This window comes from Cyprinus carpio, chromosome B20 (genome assembly GCF_018340385.1).
Source record: "Cyprinus carpio isolate SPL01 chromosome B20, ASM1834038v1, whole genome shotgun sequence".
NCBI classification, from domain to species: Eukaryota; Metazoa; Chordata; class Actinopteri; order Cypriniformes; family Cyprinidae; genus Cyprinus; species Cyprinus carpio.
This window is the reverse complement of record NC_056616.1, coordinates 25,416,638-25,438,639: the sequence shown is the minus strand read 5'-3', so window position 1 is coordinate 25,438,639 and position 22,002 is coordinate 25,416,638. Positions and strand designations below refer to the sequence as shown.

Here is a 22,002-nt window from a genome sequence, read left to right as displayed (position 1 = left end):
GCTGTTTGGACTCTCATTCTGACGGCACCCATTCACTGCAGAGCATCCATTGCTGAGACACTGATGCAGTGCTACATTTCTACAAACTCATCTACAGTACATCTAGGATGACCATAGGGTGAGCACATTTTATTTTGGGGTGAACTATTTCTTTAAGTGATTTTTGAATATCATTAATCAGCTTGTGATGTTTTGTATTCCGGCCCAATAATTTAAATCCTATTTTGTTTTCAACCATATGCATGAGCAATATTACCATTATGTGCAAATTTATTCTAAAGCAGCCCATGCAAAGTCTATTTTAACTTTTTTTTAAAAAAATGTAATTCTTAGTGAGTCAGCTTCGAGTGTCACTTTATTTTCACCTTGGTTTTGTAGGAGGACGGTCACATATATGATGTTTATAAATGACTGAATCCTAAATGTTGTGCTTCCTTTGACTCATACATAAAACATCTCATATAAATCTCAATGAACAGAGCTTCTTTACATATACAAGTTGTACAGTTACCAAACCGGCGTGTTTCTGCCCGTTTTTGATATTTTCAGCAATGCAAGGGAGACGACGAGAAATAAAGACAGCAAAGTCGGAACATTTCAACATAAATCAGAAGAAACGAGACATTTTCATAACACGTTTTCTTTTTTTTTTTTTACAACACCCTTTTTAAAAAGCGGCGCCCAGGTAGATACCGCCACCGATTTTCACAGTTTGTTTGTAAAAGCTGAGACACATTCTGGATAGAGTAATAAAATATTATTATAATTATGAATGTTTTGTATTTTTTCTCTCAGAATGCACATTGTTCGGTATATAAATGGCATGATAGCCGGGGATGGAGAGCGTGACATTCGTCCATACATCGTCCTCCAGCAGCCAAATATCGTGTGTTCACGATTGTTCGTACGTGACGCTCGCAGTCGCTCATTCCAGCACTTGAGGGGCGATAGAAATGAGTAGAAAATAGCCCATCGGAGATGTTAGAAACATGGACGTTTGGTGTCGATGGCCAGGCTAACGGATCGGTTTTTAACCTGAAGGCACTTCTTTTTTTTAATGTCACTCAACCGGTGCTGGGAACGACAACGAACCGAGTTTTTCACCGTCACGGACGCCAAAAAAACGCAAGGTTCTTCATTTGACAACATGAGCACAGTGTTGAGAAATCAGGCTGCTACTGGAGTCGGGGAATAAAGTGGAACGAGGTTCTGTTTTATTTGCGTTTTAAAGCACCGATCCAAAAACCAAACCCCGAACAAACCAAGAGAAGATCAACCAGAGGATGCGATGTTTTGTTGATTGTACTCCAAAGCACCAGAAAAGAACATCTCAAGATGGAAAAAAAGGAAGGGGAATGGTGTGTGAAACCCAATCTTCATTCACGAAACTGCTTTCGCTCGTCTTTCGGTTAAATCCAGATTGCGAAGTATTCGTTGTGCTTTTGAGGTCAACGTTCAAATCCTCGGTCGATTCCAGACATTGCTGCATCTCGGCAGAGATTGTTCGTTTATTTATTATTTTAAGCATTAGTTATTACTTTTCTATTTGTTGTTGTTTCGTTCCGGTGTTGTGCCTCCTCTGCGATCCGAAAGCATGAATCTTTGGTGATTAAATATTGAGGGACGCATCTGGAGTCTTTTCTCACGTGGAGCGTCACCTCTGACCGATGATTACGGTAAAAAACAGCATGACCCTCAATGGCCATATACTGGAGACGCTGTGTGCAGCCGCTCCTCTGATCGCTGTGGGAAACACACAGAGAAAGAGGTAAGCACTAACCAGATAACCAGATCAAAACTAACCAGCATGATGCCTGGGACTGACATGTGTATGTGGGAGTTGCTGTGCAGTTGCCAAATCTGAATGGATGTAAGTGTGTTACTATACAGTTGACGGTAGCCATTGAATACCATAGAATGGAAAAACTGCTATGGAAGTCAATGGCTACCATCAACTGTTTGAACTCCAACATTCTCCAAAATATCTTCTTTTGTGCTCAACAGAAATTGGAAACTTATTTCAAAATATAATGATATTATTGCAATTTATAATTTTGTTAAAAGTCCATTAATACTACATTTACGCATTTATCCAACATGTGTTCCCTGGGAATCAAACCCACAACCTTTTGCACTGCTAACACAATGCTTTACCACTGAGCCACAGGAACTACATTTATTTAACTATTATTCTTTTATTTTTTATAGTAATATTTAATGGGTGCAGTGTGCGCACCAAACCAAATCTTGAATGAAATTTAAGTTATTCATGCAACAAAATATTATGAATGTTTTGTGGAAATGTAAAAAATTGCTGGTGGTGACTGGCAACTTAAAAAAAAAAAAAAAAAAAAAAAATGCTGACGTGGAAAGAGCTATTACTTGCTTGACTCAGTAAACAGCATTCAAAAGCGTCTTTCTCTCTCATGTTTTTCACACATACAGTTGTTCATAAATGTCTGAACCGTATTTCTGTGATTCATAATCATCCTCCAGTGCATATTATTACTGCAGCGTTTAATCGTTCTCCACCACGCTTGTGTTTACGACACAAACACATCTCACGGTGAGATCGATACGAGACGTCTCTTACAGTCACGCAGCTTTGGATAATAATAGAAAACCTGATGCCTAATAACAATGATTAACACATAGCTTCACTTCAGGATTACAGCTGTAGTTCGGCTCCAGAAGGAAGGTTTTTAATTTGCTCTGATGTTTCCAGCAGAAGCGGAGCTGCGTTTCGCTCTCACTGCAGCTCTTGTCAATTCCAGCCCATTACCTGGCCTCATTTCCGTCTTTCTCGCTGTTTGTTCTCCTGTAATTACTGAGCTCTCCTGGACCAAATTGTGCTACATGAAATTACGGCCTGGTTACCATGGAGATGCATGCTCGATACATACGATTGGACGGAGGGTCTGGACACTCCCCCTCCTCGAGCGTGACATCATCGATGGCGATGTCCCCCTCGATCCCGGGGCCACGGATGCCCTCGAATATCACCTGTGTGATGGAAATGGAGCACAAACAAAATAAAGCTCGTCTCAAGAGCCTAATCTGGATTCGACATCAGCTTCTGTAAGATATGAGAGGTTGTGCTATTAGGCTATTTTCAAAATACAGCATGACCTCGAGTGACTTATTGTTTCATACAATGCTTTGTGACTTCATAAAAACATTTAGGACATAAAATTATATATATATATATATATATATATATCATATTACATTTACAAAAAAACTATAAATATAACAGTAAGACTTATTTTGTCTTTGAAATAAGTCTCTTCTGCTCACCAAGGCTGCATTTATTTCATCAAAAATACAGTTAAACAGTGAAATATTATTACAATTTAAAATAACTGTTTTCTATGTGAATATCTGTTAAACTGTAATTTATTTCTGTGGTCAAATCTGTATTTTCAGCATCATTACTCCAGTCTTCAGTGTCACATGATCTTCAGAAATCATTCTAATATGATGATTTGATGCTCAAGAAACATTTCTGATTATTATCAATGTTGAACACAGTTGTGCTGCACAATATTTTTGTAGAAACTGTGATACATTTTATTTTTCATGATTCACAGATGAATAGAAAGTTCAGAAGAACAGCATTTATTTGAAACCTTTTGTAATAGAAATCTTTTGTAACATTATAAATGTATTTACTGACACGTTGATCAATTTAATGTGTGCTTGATTAATAAAAGGTATTATTATTATTATTATTTTTGTATCAGCTAGTTACCAAATTAAAATGTGACACATTAAAAACTGAAAATGTATTAGTATATCATTGATACTGAAATACCAGGATTCTTTGATGAATAGAAAGTTCACTAGAACATCATTTATTTGAAATAGAAATCTTTTAGAAATATTTTGTAACATTATAAATGTCTTTACTGTCACTTATCATTAATTTAATGCATCCTTGATGAACAAAAATATTAATTCCTTCAAAACTGACCCTAAACCACACATAAATGCTCTGTAAATACTGAATGAACGTGAATGTCTCCGTGTTACTCGTGCAGTTCGCTCACCTGGAAGGAGGCAGTCGGATGGATGCTAATTTTGGCTTGTCTCCATCGGTCCCCTTGGTTCCCGCTGAGAGACCAGACTGGACTGGCATCTGAAGTCGACTGACCTTTCTGCTTCACAAAAGCATTCAGAGTGCCTGCGGGAAAATACGATCAATTCATTTAACAACTGACCTCCTCAGTATCGTCTGACAGAAGAGCTGAAGAGCCAAAGTCAAATTGCAAATCAATCGATTGTACTTGGTTTCTACCTGGTCAAAGCTATAGCATGCTAAATTAACAATCATGCTTGCTTTGGGTACTTGGGAAAGGTGTGTGGAAATCTAAAGGCAATAATAGACTCTATTTCAATTCCAACACATCTTCAAATGTTTTTCCTCCACTTCAGCAGCACTTACATACACCAAAACTTAGAGTTTTACTCCTCTTTATATTCTGAAGATTTTTTTTTACTGAGGGGGTTGTTCATATAACATTCACATGATTTAAAAACATTATAAAAAATTAAACAACATTTTATGTGAAAATTTATTTATGCCTGTTTGTGGCAGGCTATTTTCTGATTTATGGAGTGATTAAAAAAGACATCCAGAACCCCTGTGGATAAACCTATAACTCTAATATGTCAACAAAATCAGACAAGAATTTTGAACCAATGTTCAGACTAGTGGAAAGAAAACATCCAAAAACCACACTGCACGTTATCTATTTGTATCTGAAGATTTCATTTACATTTACATTTAGTCATTTAGCAGACACTTTTATCCAAAGCGACTTACAAAGTAGAAGCAATCAGACCAACAAGAGAGCAACAATACACAAGTGCTGTGACAAGTCGCAATTAGTCTAGCACAGTACACATAGCAAGGTGTTTTTTTTTTCTTCTTTTTTTTATATAAATAAATTAGACCGAATAAAACAGAAGGGAATAGAATAGAAAAGGTAAGTGCTAGTATTATTTGGTCAGGTGATGGCGAAAAACATGTGTCTTTAGATGTTTTTTTGAAAATGGCTAAAGACTCAGCTGTTTGGATTGAGATAGGCAGGTCATTCCTCCAGCTGGGAACAGTCCAGGAAAAGGGCAGTGAGAGTAATTTTGTGCCTCTTTGGGATGGCACCACGAGGCGTCGTTCACTTGCAGAACACAAACTTCTGGAGGGCGCGTAGATCTAAACTAGTGAGTTTAGGTATATTGCTGCAGCGCCAGTGGTTGTCTTGTAGGCAAACATCAGTGCCTTTATTTTGGTATTTGATGCGAGCAGCTATTGGCTGCATTCTGGATCAGTTGTGGAGGCTTGATAGAACATGTAGGAAGGCCCGCCAAGAGAGCATTACAATAGCAGTTCAGTCTTAGTAAGGTTGAGTTGGAGGTGATGATTCATCCAGCCAGAAATGTCTCTCAGACAGGCTGCAATGCGAGCAGCTACCGTCGGGTCATCTGGTTGAAATGAGAAGTAGAGTTGAGTGTCATCAGCATAGCAGTGATAGGAAAAGCCATGCTTCTGAATGACAGATCCTAATGACATCATGTAGATGGAGAAGAGAAGTGGTCCAAGTACTGAGCCTTGAGGAACCCCAGTAGCAAGAATTTGTGACTTAGAAACCTCACCCCTCCAAGACACCATGAAGGACCTACCTGAGAGGTAGAACTTAAACCACAGGAGTGCAGGTCCAGAGATGCCCATCTTTCTAAGGGTGGACAGGAGAATTTGGTGGTTAACTGTGTCAAAAGCAGCAGACAGATCCAGCAAGACGAGTACTGAGGATTTGGAAGCTGCTCTTGCCAGTCGCAGGGGTTCAGTAACCGAGAGCAGGGCAGTCTCAGTTGAGTGGTCGCTTTTGAAGCCAGATTGTTTGTTGTGCAAGGAACTTGCTCAAGTGTCTTTGCAATGAACGGAAGAAGGGATGTAGTTTTCTAAAAGTGCTGGTGGTGATGGTTTCTTAAGCAGTGAGGTTACCCGAGCTTGCTTGAATGCTGTGGGAAATGTACCAGAGTGAAGAGAGGTGTTGATAGCGTGAGTGAGCGCAGGTATAACTGAAGAAGAAATGGCCTGAAGGAGGTGAGTGGGGATAGGATCAGCAAGACAGTAGTAGGATGATTGGAAAGGATACGTTTAGAAATGTCTGCCTCCGAGAGTGGAGAGAAGGAGGAGAGGGAATTAATATTTATGGTTATGAAGTTTTGGTCAGTTTCTGTTGTGGAGAACTGGTCGCTGATGGTTCTTGTTTTATTTATGAAGAATATTGCAAAGTCATCAGTGGTATGAGTTGATGGAGAAGGGGGTAGCGGAGGACAAAGAAGAGAAGAAAAAGTTTTGAAAAGCATGCGAGAATCAGAACAGTTGTTAATTTTGTTGTGGTAGTATCTTGTTTTAGCAGTGGAGACACTTGCAGAGAAGGAAGAGTGGATTGACTGATATGCACTAAGGTCAGTAGAGTCTTTTGATTTGCGCCACTTCCTCTTTGCAGTCCTGAGTTTAGAGCGATGTTCCCAGAGGACATCAGACAGCCAGGGGGCAGAGGAGCTGGTGCGTGCTGGTCTGGATGAAAGGGGGCAAAAGTTGTCTAAGCAAGGTGCTAGAGTGGAGCAAAGTGTGGCAGCAGCAGTGTTTGTGTCCAGTCCTGAAAACTGAGAGGGTGGAGGAAGTGAGGATGAAACCTGTCATCAGTGGAGCAGTAGTGTGTGTAGATAAGGTCCAACTGGTTACCTGATTTGTGAGTAGCTGTAGTAGACACGCGCTTGAGGTCAAATGAGGCGAGCAGAGTGTTGAAGTCAGCAGCCTGTGGTTTATCTAGGTGGTTGTTGAGTTTTATGTTCTAGAAATGTATGCAAGTTGTATACATTGTATATATAAGGCATCTTGCCTTAAACAAGACATTATGTTCAGGTTTAGGTAGTCAAACCGCTCAATCTTCCTGAGTGAAACACTTGTAAAGAGGAATGAAAGCGTTTCTGCTCATGTTAATGTGAGCAATATCCTCTTATCCTCTTAAATCGACTCCTCTCTCATTGTATTCCAGCAGCTGCTCCGCGGGGATAAAACGTCTGGTTTAGAGATGAATGAGGTGTTGTGGTGGTTCTGGACGGCATGAGGAACACGGCTAATGGAAGCGCTGTGATGGCGAGTGTTTGCTGTGAGCTCTGGGATTTAATCCAGTAAACAAACACAGACAGAAAGAACTGAAGTGAGTTCCATTAATCAGCTGTGTGCCGAGAGCAGGTAATGCCACTTCTGTCTGTCAGGCCCACATCTACTGCACACAGATTCACAGCTCACCAGACTTACAGAGTTTGCTTTTGTCTTTTTTTCACAGCTGTACATTCAACCATACGCACAACAAATATGGCATTCTTTATCTGTGCAGATTCAAAGTGCTCATTAATCTTTAAAACTCTCTTTCATGGAAGTGTGTGTGTGTGTGTGGGGGGGGGGGGGGGTGTCTGTGAATGTAAATATGGTACAATGTGTTAAGAATTGTCATTATTAACTAAAACTATCAAAATCGTTTCAACTGAAATAAAGGTGAAACAAAATAAAACACAACAATTAAATAAAAAAACACTATAACTTTTTGAATTTGGTCAAGCTGTTGAGTAAAATACGTCTGTGGCTCTTACCGATGTGTTTTCCGTACATGTGGTAGTAGAAGCTGAAGCAGTATGCCGGCGGGCTGGTGATGCTGTAGGGGTTTTTGGGAGCCACATTAAACTTGGGGCTCAGGAGACGCGCCGTGTCCCCGTCTTTACGAGGTCTGGACGTCTCGATGTACATGAAGAAACCTGATAAACACAAAACATAACAATGAGACATACTTACACACAGTATAGAAAATGCTGTAACACACCTAATATACAGTATATATACATGCATGTATAAATATATATATATATACAGTATATACAATATACACACACACACACATCAAAATCTTGCATCAAGGTTGTCCTAAAACCTAAATCCAAAATGCTTTCTTGTCTCAGGACAACTTTGATGAACTGTACCTGGAATCTAGAATCTGGGGGTGCAAAAAAAACGAAATATTGCGAAAATCATCTTTAAAGTTGTCCAAATGAAGTTCTTAGCAATGCATATTACTAATCAAAAATTAAGTTTTGATATATTTATGGTAGAAAATTTACTAAATATCTTCATGGAACATGATCTTTACTTAATATCCTAATAATTTTTGAAGATCATGTGACACTGAAGACTGGAGTAATGATGCTGAAAATTCAGATTTGATCACAGAAATAAATTAGATTTTAAAGTATATTAAAATAGAAAACTGTTATTTTAAATTGCAATAATATTTCACAAAATTATTATTATATTATAATTATAATTATATATATATAATTTAATATTTAATATGTAATCATATATTTATATATATATATATATAATATAATATATTTCAAAAATGATTTAAAAAAAAATTTAAAAAACAACATAATTTATCATATATTAAATATAAATAAATGTTTCAAAAATGATTTATATAAATATTTAATATGTTAAAAGTACAACGTGTTGAAGATGAGAGAAATCATGATGAGCTGCTCGGGTGAGAGAGACTCTGATGGCTGTGAAGACCAGCTTCTGAAGACACACTAATTCTGTCCTAATGGCCTCAGATGCTCGTACCCTGTTTGGAGCCACTGCGGTCCCCGCTGGGCCCCGTGTTGGGCGTGTATTTGGTGTCACGTGTGGCTGCGCTGTGTCTCGTCCAGTCGAAGTCATCGTTCTTGTCCTGAGTGAACATACAGACGGGATCCTCCTCAAAACTGCAGTGAAACTCTCCTGAGAACAAGCAGAAGCAGGCTTAGAGAGATCATCATCATCATCATCACACACTCTTGCATTTACAGCGCTACCGGTAGAAAGATTTGCAGACGCTCTGATGGTCTTGTATTTAAAGCATGTCGATCTTCTGCAGGCTGACCACAAATAAGTTAACCTGACAAAATATGTGACCCAGACCACAAAACCAGTCTTAAGAGCCAATTCTTTGAAATTGAGATCTATGCATCATCTGAAAGCTGAATAAATGCTGTTTGTGTATAAATGTTCATTAGCATTAACACAGGCTTCACCCTCATGATTCTGTGACTCTAAACTAATGCAGGAGATCCTCGAGAAACCAGAGAACACGCTACACTCCTCAGGATCTTTACCAGCTCCAAGAGAGAAAGAAAGAGACAAAGAAAGGCAGGAATCATGCACAAATACTCACTCAGAGGAGGATTGATGGGAGCTGTGAAGAGAAAAAAAGAAAACATTCATCAGATCAGCAGCTGAGTAACGGTAAACACATCACACTTCAATTAATAACAGTTATGCATTATTATAATTAACATTTTCCAAAGTGACCCCTAATTTCATTCAATGCAATCCACCAATAAATCACTATGAAAAACTTTAATAATAATACCTGTCACACATGACAAAAATAAATATTATAAAAAATACTAAATTACTAAATTGCTAGTAAATTTCATGAATAATTACAAAGAAACAGCAAGAAACACACATGGTTCATGCATGTAATTTTGAAATAGAAAGACTGAAATTATATTTTGTTGTAAAACACTCCAATATATGTATTTTTTATTTACAATTCTGAAAAAGAATATTTCAACTACAGGTATTGAACAACTATTTATAATTTTTATTTTAACTTGTGTTCAGTATTTTCACTATTTTTCTCACAGATTACTAAATAAAAAAACATACACATGAGAACGTGGTAATTATAATGGCATTTAATATACATTTATACATTTAAATTGACTATTATAGACAGTATTTTTACTGTTTGCAATATTAAAATCAGCATTTGCACTTTTTTTACTATTTTTCACTATTATATATAATAAACATGAGATAACAATTTAAAACAGTATTTTTACTATTTTAATCTAATTGTAACGTATACATGTTAAAACCTTTTAAATATTTATTTTAACAAAAAATTATTTAAAAATTTTAATAATTTTTTTGTGCATTTCTCATATTATTTTCACTATTTTAATTAAAATGTAAACATCATTTAAGAAAAGAAAATCTTGTTTTTTATTAAACATTTATTTGATGATTTTTCAAACAGTTTTCTAAAAGATTCTGAGATCTGAAGTATTCTTTCCTTCAGTCTGTTAGAGAAAGCTGAGTGAACACTATAACCAAGGCAATCTGTGGCTTTAATGAGTCTGACAGACAAACGAACCTTCAGCTCTGATCATGAGAAACTACAGACGACATGAAAACACTTTCAAAACCGATGCGTCTCCTGAGGAACTCGACTGAGGATGTGATGAAACATCATGAAACACTGATGAAACGATCCGCGCAGCAAACAAACCGCAGCAATAAACACGCTTATAAGCATAGATCCTTACTTTTTCCATTACTAATTGGGTGGGGGGGGGAGGTGATTTGGGATCAAGCAGGCCAATCAAACGTTTCATTTCATTTCATTTAAAATTAGTAAATATACCAATGATTACAAAAAATCTTAATACAAAAAATACATGTATGTGTAATAATAAAACAATGTAATTTTTTTAATTTAAAGTTAATAAATATAATAATAATAAAAAACACCAAGGTCTTTAAATTTAAATATTATATATATATATATATATATATATATATATATATATATATATATATATATATATAATTAATAATTATAATAATACATACATTTAAGTTCAAGTCTAAATATAAATTAAATTAAAAATAATGAATTTGATAAAAAAAAAAAAAAACGGATCTAAACCTAAGTCCTTAAATATAAACCCCCAGCCTAATTCTTTAACCCTCAATAATCCTTCGGGACAAATCCCTCAATGATCCTTCGGGACAAATTTGGGCAAAATCTTTTTTTTTTAATACCTTCCTTAGTGGTTCAAGTCTTGACTACTTTTTGTAAGAACACACACATAAAAAAAACACAAAAATAAAAAATGATAAAACAATGAAAAAAACAAAAAAAAAAAAAAAAAAAAAAACAACAAAAAAACTCCTTAATTTGACATTTGTGCCCAAAAATGGGCATACATAGGAAATGAATGGAAATACCAAAAATTTAAGCAATTTTTAAATTATTTGTCCAATAAAAATCAATAAATCCAACACAATGCAACATTCTCAATGTGTCAAACACATGTGTGAGCCTATACAACATTCTCAATGTGTCAAACACATGTGTCACACACACACACACACACACACACACACACACACACACACACACACACACACACACACAGTATTGCATTCTTTGTATTTATTAAAAAAAATATATTAAATATTTGTATTCATATTAAGACGTGCTTAGTTTTTTATATATACCATTTCTTAATTTTAAATGAAATTACATTGTTTTAATTATTAAACAATTAATCAGAAAACAATGGCCTTTTAAGAACATGTATTTTTTTGTATTTATACAGTATGTAGATTTATATTAAACATTTATTTAACGTTTAAAGATTTTTGACTAAATTGAATCATTTTAAAATACATTAAATTAATTTTTAATCAATAAACAGTAAACTAATGTTTTTGTAGCATGTTTTTTTTTCTATTTAGATAAAACATTATTTTAAACATTTATATTCAAAGACTAAGGCTTAGATTTTTATTTTTATTATTATTATTATTATTATTATTATTTTAATTATTAAACAATAAATCATAAAAATGGCCTTTTAGGACTTTTTCTTGTCATTGTTTCACTATAAGAATGGAAGCCTGTTTCCCACTATCTTTGATAAGTGCAGCCGACCGCTAAAATGTCTTTCTTCATTATTATCTGGATCTGAAAGGAGTTTCAGAGAATCACAATCAGACGACCATCACTTCATATGAACAGCTCAAGTTTTCAGATGAAGCATCGACACAAACGGCCGTCATGAAGGTTGATTAGCAGATGAGAGCAAGCATTTGTGGTTTTCATGAGCTCTTTAGTGACATAAAGATGAGCATTGGAGGATTATAACCATCAAACGACATTTATCTGAACATTTGTGAATAATCTACAGGACAATAAACGCCGTTCAGGGGAAGGAAGAAAGGTTTCTGAGAAAAGATGTGTTTGCTCTGACAGGTGCGTTATCTTATCTGTGAAAATCAGCGTTCGAGAGTAAAAACGATGTTTCCTGGAATCGACGGCTTATTTGTCTTGCTCTCGTTCATTTCAGAATCAGAACAAATTGAAACGGCACGTCCTTACACTTTGAGATGGAAAATATGAAAAGTGTTTTGTCTTGTCTCAATTATTTCCAAACACTTTTTTGCTGCTGAAAGAGAAAAAAAAAAACCATAATCTACAGGTTCCAGACCAGATTCTTAACCCTCATGGTATAATCAAAATCTTAAAAATAATCAAAATCTGTGATTGTTTCACATTATGAAGAATAGTGATTTTTATAAAACAGTTATAACCCTATATTTTTTACAATTCATTCATATTGTGTCAGATCAGCAACTTCTCATTAACGAGTGAATATGAAAAAAATCTAAGTTTTAAATGTTTTCATATTATTGCTACATTTACTGTTTTTAATAATCAAAATTGTGAGCTTTTTTTCAGTTTTAAAATTACACATGAACCAAACCAAAAAAAAAAAAGTGGAAAAAAAAAATAATGTATGAAATTTGTAAGAACATATAATCACAGAATTATTGGAATGAATGCACATTTAATTACATTCCTTTATTAATGTATAATTAATAAATGATTGCTCAAAAACAGTCCAAATTTATGAACCATTCATATTTATTTCTATCAAAACAACATAAATATTAATCTGAAATAATAAACTAAACTTTCACTTTCAGATTAAAATCATTCAGTTTTTTTTTTTTTTTTTTTGCTGCAGTGGTTCATCAATATACATACATATTCATGTTCATCAACAAAATTCAGTCCAAAAAAGTGTGTGAGATATGGTGAAAAGACTAAATATATTTTACAAAAGTTTTTGACACTATTGGAACTCCATAGACAATTTTATAAAAAGTATTTTTGACACTAATGGGACTCCATACTTTACTAGGCCAAAATGTTCAGAACAGGAAGCCTGTAACATCTTTTCAAAAAAAAAGAAAAAAAAAATATCTGAAAATAAATAAATAAAAAGCATTTGCAAAGTTTTGTTCCCTTACTAAAGACTATGCATTTTCTTCTTTTTTTTAATGCATCTATTTAGTGCATTATAAGGGTTAAATCAGGATTTTCTGTGTCCATCAGTCACATAGAATTTCACAAAGCATCCATTTTCAAGCAGCGTTTGATTATGCTTTCTGAACTCCAGGCCAGACTAATCATCCATAATGCAGGCACCGAGGTCACGTCGATGTTATTCATCTGCATTAAGCCAGAGACGCAGCATTCATGCTGTAATATGTTTAATTGATCACAGATTAACAGCTAACCTGCATTCAGAGCTCCTCCAGTCGCTCACAAACAACACAGACACCAAAAACCCTCTGACAGCAAACAGACATAATGAAACCGTGACCCTTGACCCCTTTTAGTGATTGTTAATGAACCCATTCATCATCGTTCTTTCATATTAGTTTACTGAAATACAGAAATGGATTATTTGATTATTAATGGATTGTGACTGTTTGATCTTCACACAAGCAATTTAACTATTACTGATTATAGTTTTTATATGACATACACTACTGTTTAAAGAAATTACTACTTTTATTCCTCAAGTATGCATTAAATTGATCAAAAGTGTCAGTAAATACATTTATAATGTTAAAAAAGATTTCTATTCCAAATAAATGCCGTTCTTCTGAACTTTCTATTCATCTGTGAATCCTGAAAAATAAATGCATCACAGTTTCCACAAAAATATTGTGCAGCACAACTGTTTTCAACACTGATAATAATCAGAAATGTTTCTTGAGCAGCAAATCAGTATATTAGAATGATTTCTGAAGATCATGTGACACTGAAGACTGGAGTAATGATGCTGAAAATACAGCTGCACATCACAGAAATAAATTACACTTTAACAGAGATTCACAGAGAAAACAACTGTTTTAAACTGTAATAATATTTCACAATTTTTACCATATTTGTCAGCAAATAAATGCAGCCTTGGTAAGCAGAAGTTACTTCTTTTTATCAAAAACATTAAAAAACAAAATATCCTGTTTCATTCAATGTGTTACTTTCCGTTTCTTTGTAATTATTTGTGACATTTCTGTAGTGTATTTACAGTAAAGCTGGTGTGCAGTGCAGATCAGATTTAATCGTACCGCTGTATGTGACGACTCTGGTGCTGGAGTCTCCCTCTCCGAAGCGTGTGATGGGCGTCAGTCGAACCACGTACACCTCGGGTCGGATGAGCTCCGTCAGGTTATGAGTGATCAGCTCTCCTTTCTGGATGTTTCCCTCCACAGGAATCTCCTGCTCCCACCAGCGCTGCTGCCCCGTCTGCAGGAGAGATCAGACTGAGATGATCCAAACATATAATGCAGTGATTGAGAGATGAAGAAATAAAGGCTCCTCAGAAGATGTGAGATGTTCTGGAGGCTCGTGAAGATCATTCCTCCGCTGAGGAACAGTGAAAGTAAAGCTTCTGGAAACAAACGCTCCTCAAAAGATCCTGATGATCAGATTTGAGACTCTAAAACATGATTGATGGAGAATCAAGTAAAGCTGAGCTGCTTCAGTCCAGTAAGAGTTCATCTGGAAATATTACTGCAGTTATTCTGACCTTTACTTGATCAAAATCACTCAAGATCTGACACTTGTTTCTACAGTCACACTAAAAGAGCTTTTACTGGATAAAACACTCTAAACTATCACTCAGATGCGGTGAGCAGAAGATCTTCAAACAACTTAAAAAAATCTTGGCAAGCTGAAATAAAATAAGTTCACTTTTTATACATATTTTTATATTTGTGTGTGTGTGTTTAAAAGAATGCACTAAAACAAAATAAATAAGCAAATGCACTAGAAAATACATTTAAAATAAATACATACACACACACACACACACACACACACACATATATGCAATACTAAATATAAAATTAATTATAATAATAAAATGCACTAGAAAAAACAATGCAATTAAAATTAAGATACATAAAATATTTATAAAATTAATTGAAATAATAAATAATTTAAAATGTAATGTAATGACCTAAAAAAAAGTACCAAAAAAAAAAGTGCACTGAAAAAGTATACTACAGGGCACCATGGCATACTATTTCCAAAATACTATGATAAAAATTACATTTATTTTTCAATTTATTTTTCTATTTTTGTTTATTTATATTTACATATGTGCATTTGTATTCTCATCTTATTTTTATTATCTGTGTGTTGTTGTTGTCTCTGTGTAAATTCCTTGTATGTGCAAACATACTTGCCAATAAAGTTATTTCTGACTTCTGACTTACAGGACTTGCGCAGATACCCGCGATCTGCGCAGATACCCGCGATCCTGAAGGCCGACGAGAGCCCCAGAGCGGTCGTGCTTCACGCCGGGGTTAATGACACCACGCAGCAGCAGACGGAGACGCTGAAGAGGGACTTCAGGAGCCTGATCGAGACGGTTCACAGCACGACGCCCGCGGCGACGATCATCGTGTCAGGACCGCTGCCCACGTATCGACGAGGACACGAAAGGTTCAGCAGACTTTTTGCTTTAAATGAATGGTTATTGTCATGGTGTAAAGAACAGAAACTGCTCTTTGTTAATAATTGGAATCTTTTCTGGGAGCGTCCTAGGCTTTTTCGCGCTGATGGCCTGCACCCCAGCAGAGTCGGAGCAGGACTCCTGTCAGACAACATCTCCAGGACTCTACACTCCATTTGACTAGTAAGCCAATTCTCAAATAACTGCTATGATGGCTTTTGTTCTACACACTTAAATAGAAGTACTTGCGCTGTCCAATCTATTAAGACTGTGTCTGTTCCCCGAATAGTGAGGTCAAAATATAAATTTAATGTAGGATCTAGAAAAAATCTTATCGTGATTAAACCAGAAAAACGTAAAATAAATGAACAAAAACAATTTTTAAAGTTTGGGCTCATAAACATTAGATCACTCACACCCAAAGCAGTTATTGTAAATGAAATGATCACAGATAATAGTTTTGATGTACTCTGCTTGACTGAAACCTGGCTAAAACCAAATGATTATATTGGTCTAAATGAGTCTACTCCATCAAACTACTGTTATAAACATGAGCCCCGTCAGACTGGTCGAGGTGGATGTGTTGCAACAATATATAGTGATATTCTTAGTGTTACCCAGAAAACAGGATACAGGTTTAAATCATTTGAAATACTTATGCTTAATGTTACACTGTCAGATATGCAAAAGAAATCTATCGTATCTCTTTCTCTGGCTACTGTGTATAGACCACCAGGGCCATATACAGAATTCCTAAAAGAATTTGGAGATTTCCTCTCAGACCTGTTGGTTACCGCTGATAAAGCGCTAATTTTCGGAGATTTTAACATTCATATTGATAATACAAATGATGCATTAGGACTTCGCGTTTACTAACTTATTAAACTGTTTTGAAGTAAAGCAAAATGTCACCGGGCCCACTCATCGTTTTAATCATACGCTAGACTTAATTATATCGCATGGAATCGATATTACTGACATAGATATCGTACCTCAAAGTGATGATGTTACTGACCATTTCCTTGTATCGTGCATTCTGCGTATTAATAATAATAACTATACAACCAAACACAGATTCGCAAATAACAACTATTGTTCCAGCCACCAAAGACAGATTCGCAAATAACCTGCCTGATTTATCTCAACTGCTCTGTGTACCCATAAATACACATGAACTAGACAAAATGACTGGCAACATGGGCACTATCTCCTCTAATACATTAGAAGCTGTTGCCCCCATCAAATTGAAAAAGGTTAGAGAAAAACGTACTTTGCCATGGTACAACAGTAATACCCACTCTCTCAATAAAGAAACTCAAAGTCTTGAGCGCAAATGGAGAAAAACTAACTTGGAAGTTTTTAGAATTGTGTGGAAAAACAGTATGTCCAGCTATAGACAGGCTCTAAAAACTGCCAGGGCCGAGCATATCCACAAACTCATAGAAAACAACCAAAACAATCCAAGGTTTTCTATTTAGCACAGTGGCTAAATTAACAAATAACCAGACGCCACCCGATCTAAATATTCCCTCACAGTTAAATAGTAATGACTTTATGAATTTCCTTCACTGATAAAATAGATAACATCAGAAATACAATAACAAATGTAGATTCTACAGCGTCTAATACTTTAGGTTTATCTATCGCACCCAAAGATAAACTGCAGTGCTTTACAACTATAGGACAGGAAGAGCTTAAATAAACTTATCACTGCATCTAAACCAACAACATGTTTATTAGATCCTGTACCCACTAAATTACTGAAAGAGTTGTTACCTGTAGCAGAAAAACCGCTTCTCAATATTATTAACTCGTCGTTATCTTTAGGTCACGTCCCAAAACCATTCAAGCTGGCGGTTATTAAGCCTCTTATTAAGAAACCACAACTAGATCCTAGTGAACTGGCAAATTACAGACCCCATTTCAAATCTTCCATTTATGTCTAAAATTTTAGAAAAAGTTGTGTCTGCTCAATTGTGCTCCTACCTGCAAAAAAATGATCTCTATGAAGAATTTCAGTCAGGTTTCAGGCCCCATCATAGCACAGAAACTGCACTTGTTAAAATTACAAATGACTTGCTTCTTGCATCAGACCAAGGCTGCATCTCATTGCTAGGTTTTACTTGATCTTAGTGCTGCGTTTGACACCATAGATCACGACATACTCATAGATAGATTACAAAACTATACAGGTATCCAAGGGCAGGCTTTAAGATGGTTTAGATCCTACCTGTCCGATCGCTACCACTTTGTTTATCTAAATGGGGAGTCATCTCATTTATCACCAGTAAAATATGGAGTGCCACAAGGATCTGTCCTAGGTCCTCTGCTGTTTTCAATATACATGTTGCCCCTTGGTAATATCATTAGAAAATACGCGATTAGTTTCCACTGTTATGCTGATGATACTCAACTATATATCTCAACAAGACCAGGTGAAACTTCTAAATTATCTAAGCTAACAGAGTGTGTTAAAAATGTAAAAGATTGGATGACCAATAATTTTCTCCTATTAAATTCAGATAAGACAGAGATATTACTTATTGGACCAGAAAACATTACACAGAATCTCGTAGATTACAATTTGCAACTAGACGGATGTACTGTTACTTCCTCTACTGTAAAAAATCTGGGTGTTATATTAGACAGTAACTTGTCTTTTGAAAATCATATTTCCCATGTTACAAAAACAGCATTCTTCCATCTTAGAAACATTGCCAAGCTACGAAACATGTTACCTGTTCCTGATGCAGGAAAGCTAGTTCATGCGTTCATGACCTCTAGACTGGACTATTGTAATGCACTGCTAGCTGCTTGTCCTGCATCCTCAATAAACAAGCTACAGGTAGTCCAAAATGCAGCGGCTAGAGTCCTTACCAGGTCAAGAAAATATGATCATATTACCCCAATACTACAGTCTCTGCACTGGCTACCTATTAATTTCCGTATCAGTTACAAAATATTATTACCTACTTATAAGGCCCTTAATGGCTTAGCTCCTGCGTACCTAACTAGTCTTCTACCACGCTACAACCCATCACGCTCCCTAAGGTCACAAAACGCTGGACTTTTGATAGTACCTAGGATAGCAAAGTCCACTAAAAGGAGATAGAGCTTTTTTGCATTTGGCTCCCAAACTCTGGAACAGCCTTCCTGATAATGTTCGGGGCTCAGACACACTCTCTCTGTTTAAATCTAGATTAAAAACACACCTCTTTGGCCAAGCATTCAAATAATGCATCTCATAATTTTGGACTGCAGTTATATCTGATCAAATGTGCATTATTATTCTTTAGCTTGGGTTAAACTAATTAATTTTACTTGGATGGAACAGCAGCTACGCTAATTATGTCTCTATTTGTTTCTCTGCTTTGCCATGGGATTTACATCCCGTGGTAACTAGGATTTACACAAGCTCCAGTCTGGATCCAGAACACATGAGAAGAGATGATGCCAACCCCTCAGAGGACCTCAGATGATGCTAACCCAGAGACAACATACAGAACTAACACATTCTGCTATATTGATTGCATAATTGCTGTTAATAGTGTTAATCGTCTGTTTGTTTACGTCTTTTTATTGATTTTTCTGAACATTTCTGCTATATGCACATGAACTGACAGTCACCACTGATAAGCTTCTACTAAATATTGTAGAAACTTAATTTTCTGTAAAGTTGCTTTGTAATGATTTGTATCGTAAAAAGCGCTATACAAATAAACTTGAATTGAATTGAATTGAACAGGTTCTTTAAAGCCAAACAATTTTATTTTTAAGAGTTTATGACAAAACGGTGTAGTGTTTAATTGCTCTTAGACAATTGCATAAATCTATGAAGGACACAAATATTCATAATGGTGGACTTCACTAATGATTCACCTGTAATCATCACCCAAAGATGAAAATAAAATCAACAGACGATAGAATCAGATATAGTAATATATTTTTAGGCAATTATCAATTAATCTACCACTGTGATCCTCGGCGCTCACCTGTCGGATCCCGAGGCGGTAGGCCATGATCCGGTCCACGGCGCTCGGGTTCATCTGCGTCCACTGCAGCTTATAGCCATAGACACGCGGCCGGTTCTGCCACAGCGGGCTGTAGGTGTCATAATAAAACTCTGGAGGATACGCTTTCCCTGCACGGAGAACACACACACACACACACACACACACACACACACACACACACACACACACACACACACACACAGATTTCAGCATGATTCTAACATCACGTCACAGCCATTAACAACATAATATTAATCATTAATATAGAAAAAAATTATAAATGTAGGTAATATTGATCGAAATGGCGATACATATGAAATAATAATAATAATAAATAATTGTCCTAAAAGCACAAATAGATGCATACAAAAAAAATTAAATAAAATTAATTAATTAATTAAAAATTAAATGAAAGTAATATTGGCATAAAAGCCCAAAAAGATGTGTAAATAATAATAATAAAAAAATAAATAAAAAATATAAACAAATAAATAAATACAATTAAAAAAATAAAATGAAAGTAATAAAATAAAATAAAATAAAATAAAATAAAATAAAATAAAATAAAATAAAATAAAATAAAATAAAATAAAATATTGGCCTAAAAGCATAAAAATATACAAATAACAAATAAAATAAACTGTATTGTAGGTAATAATAATGATACATCAATACATCAATGATCCACTGGAAATAGCTAAAAATGGATTATATATTAAATAATATATAAATATAAAATGAGTAAATCTCAGGGCGAAGAAATAAAATGATAAAATAAAAATAAAATACATATAATGCATTAATTCTAAAATTAGTGAAACTGGGGGGAATTCATAAATAGATAATATTATTATAACATCATAATATTATAAATGAACGAAGAAATTAATAAATATAAACAGAAATCACACTGTATTACAAATGAACAAATTAAAATAAATAAATAAATACAAATAAAAAAAGCACAAACTATGAACCCAGTATTGTTTGGAATTACTGGGTAAAACAGGATGTTTAACAAATAACTTTCTCCATGATGAATTAATTAGATGGAGAAAGTGTGTAAATATATAAAGTATATGAAGGCTGATGAAGAAGAGGGACTGATGACGTCAGAATAATATCACTGATGAATCATGAGTCAGGAGGCTAAGTATTGATTTCACGTTTACTTTAAATGAAGAACAAACATTTCCCAAACTCTCCCAGTGCTTTGACACAAGCAGCGAGGCAGAGAATGAAGACGAATGTTAAGCTTGCGTCAGCTCTTTTTCTAATGATGCACAGATTTACACTCGCAGGAGCAGAAGCAGAAGCACAGCATCATCCCGTCAGGAGTCACAACACTACAGTACGAGAGCAAGCTAAAACAAATATCATATCATCCAGAGGAGGAACATTCACCATAACAAACACTGCTCAGGTTCTGTAAAACACTGCTTTGTGGCTGTAAGCACCCAATTCCAAAAAAAAAAAAAAAAAAAATTACATATAAAAAAAAAAAAAAAAAAAAATTATATTACAAATAAATAAATAAATTATACATTAATAAAATTAAATAATTTATAAATAAAAATACATAAATAAATGATATAAAAATAATGATAAATGAAATGTAATTCTATTATAGATGAATGAATACTATTGTAAAAGAAATGATGAATGAATAAATAAAAAGAAGTACATTAATAAATATATTAAAAACAAATCAAAAAAAATAAAACTACTAAAAATAAAATACTATTATAAAAAAAATTAAAAAAAATAATAAAAAAAAAAATAAAAATTACCATCATACAAATAAATAAATATTAAGTTGAATGGAAAACAAATAAAAATGTAATTATATTATGAGTGAATGAATGAATAACAAATAACATCAATGAGTGAACAAATACAAATAATTTATAAAAAAAATATATTACTTTTTTTTTTATGAATGAATGGATGAATGAACTGTTATCAGAAAATAAATAACTCAGAGTAACTTCATACCTCAAAACTATACTTCATTGCAGATTGACATTTCAATAACATTACACGTTCAATCCTGAATGTCTAAACGGTGGTGAGTCTGTCAGAGCATGAAGCAGAAGTAAAGGACTTCATCAAAGCGTCTTTCCAAACCTCACAGCCGCGTCTAAACCCAGTAAACTCTCTGAATAACTCTCGTTATTGTTCCAGCAGCTTCACAGACTCCAGGCTCAATCTGAGACAACTGCCCACTGTACAGCTTTCAGCTCTGAAAACAAACTATTATTCAGCTGAT

General features: G+C 34.9%; 1 protein-coding gene across 4 annotated transcripts in view; it reads right to left on the bottom strand.

The window, feature by feature from the left end:
- Positions 1 to 320: 320 nt before the first annotated feature.
- LOC109076428 (MAM domain-containing glycosylphosphatidylinositol anchor protein 2-like) overlaps positions 321 to 22,002 on the bottom strand; it is a 156,156-nt gene continuing 134,474 nt past the window's right edge. For all 4 annotated transcript variants that reach the window (XM_042746467.1, XM_042746469.1, XM_042746468.1 and 1 more), the window contains exons 10-17: positions 19,713 to 19,861; positions 14,330 to 14,507; positions 9,282 to 9,302; positions 8,693 to 8,848; positions 7,666 to 7,827; positions 4,050 to 4,183; positions 2,904 to 3,003; positions 321 to 1,743 (exon numbers count right to left, since the gene is read on the bottom strand). In XM_042746467.1, coding sequence (XP_042602401.1) covers positions 1,655 to 1,743; positions 2,904 to 3,003; positions 4,050 to 4,183; positions 7,666 to 7,827; positions 8,693 to 8,848; positions 9,282 to 9,302; positions 14,330 to 14,507; positions 19,713 to 19,861 — 989 coding nt within the window. In that variant the 3' untranslated portion in view covers positions 321 to 1,654. The remainder of the gene's footprint in view (positions 1,744 to 2,903; positions 3,004 to 4,049; positions 4,184 to 7,665; positions 7,828 to 8,692; positions 8,849 to 9,281; positions 9,303 to 14,329; positions 14,508 to 19,712; positions 19,862 to 22,002) is intronic.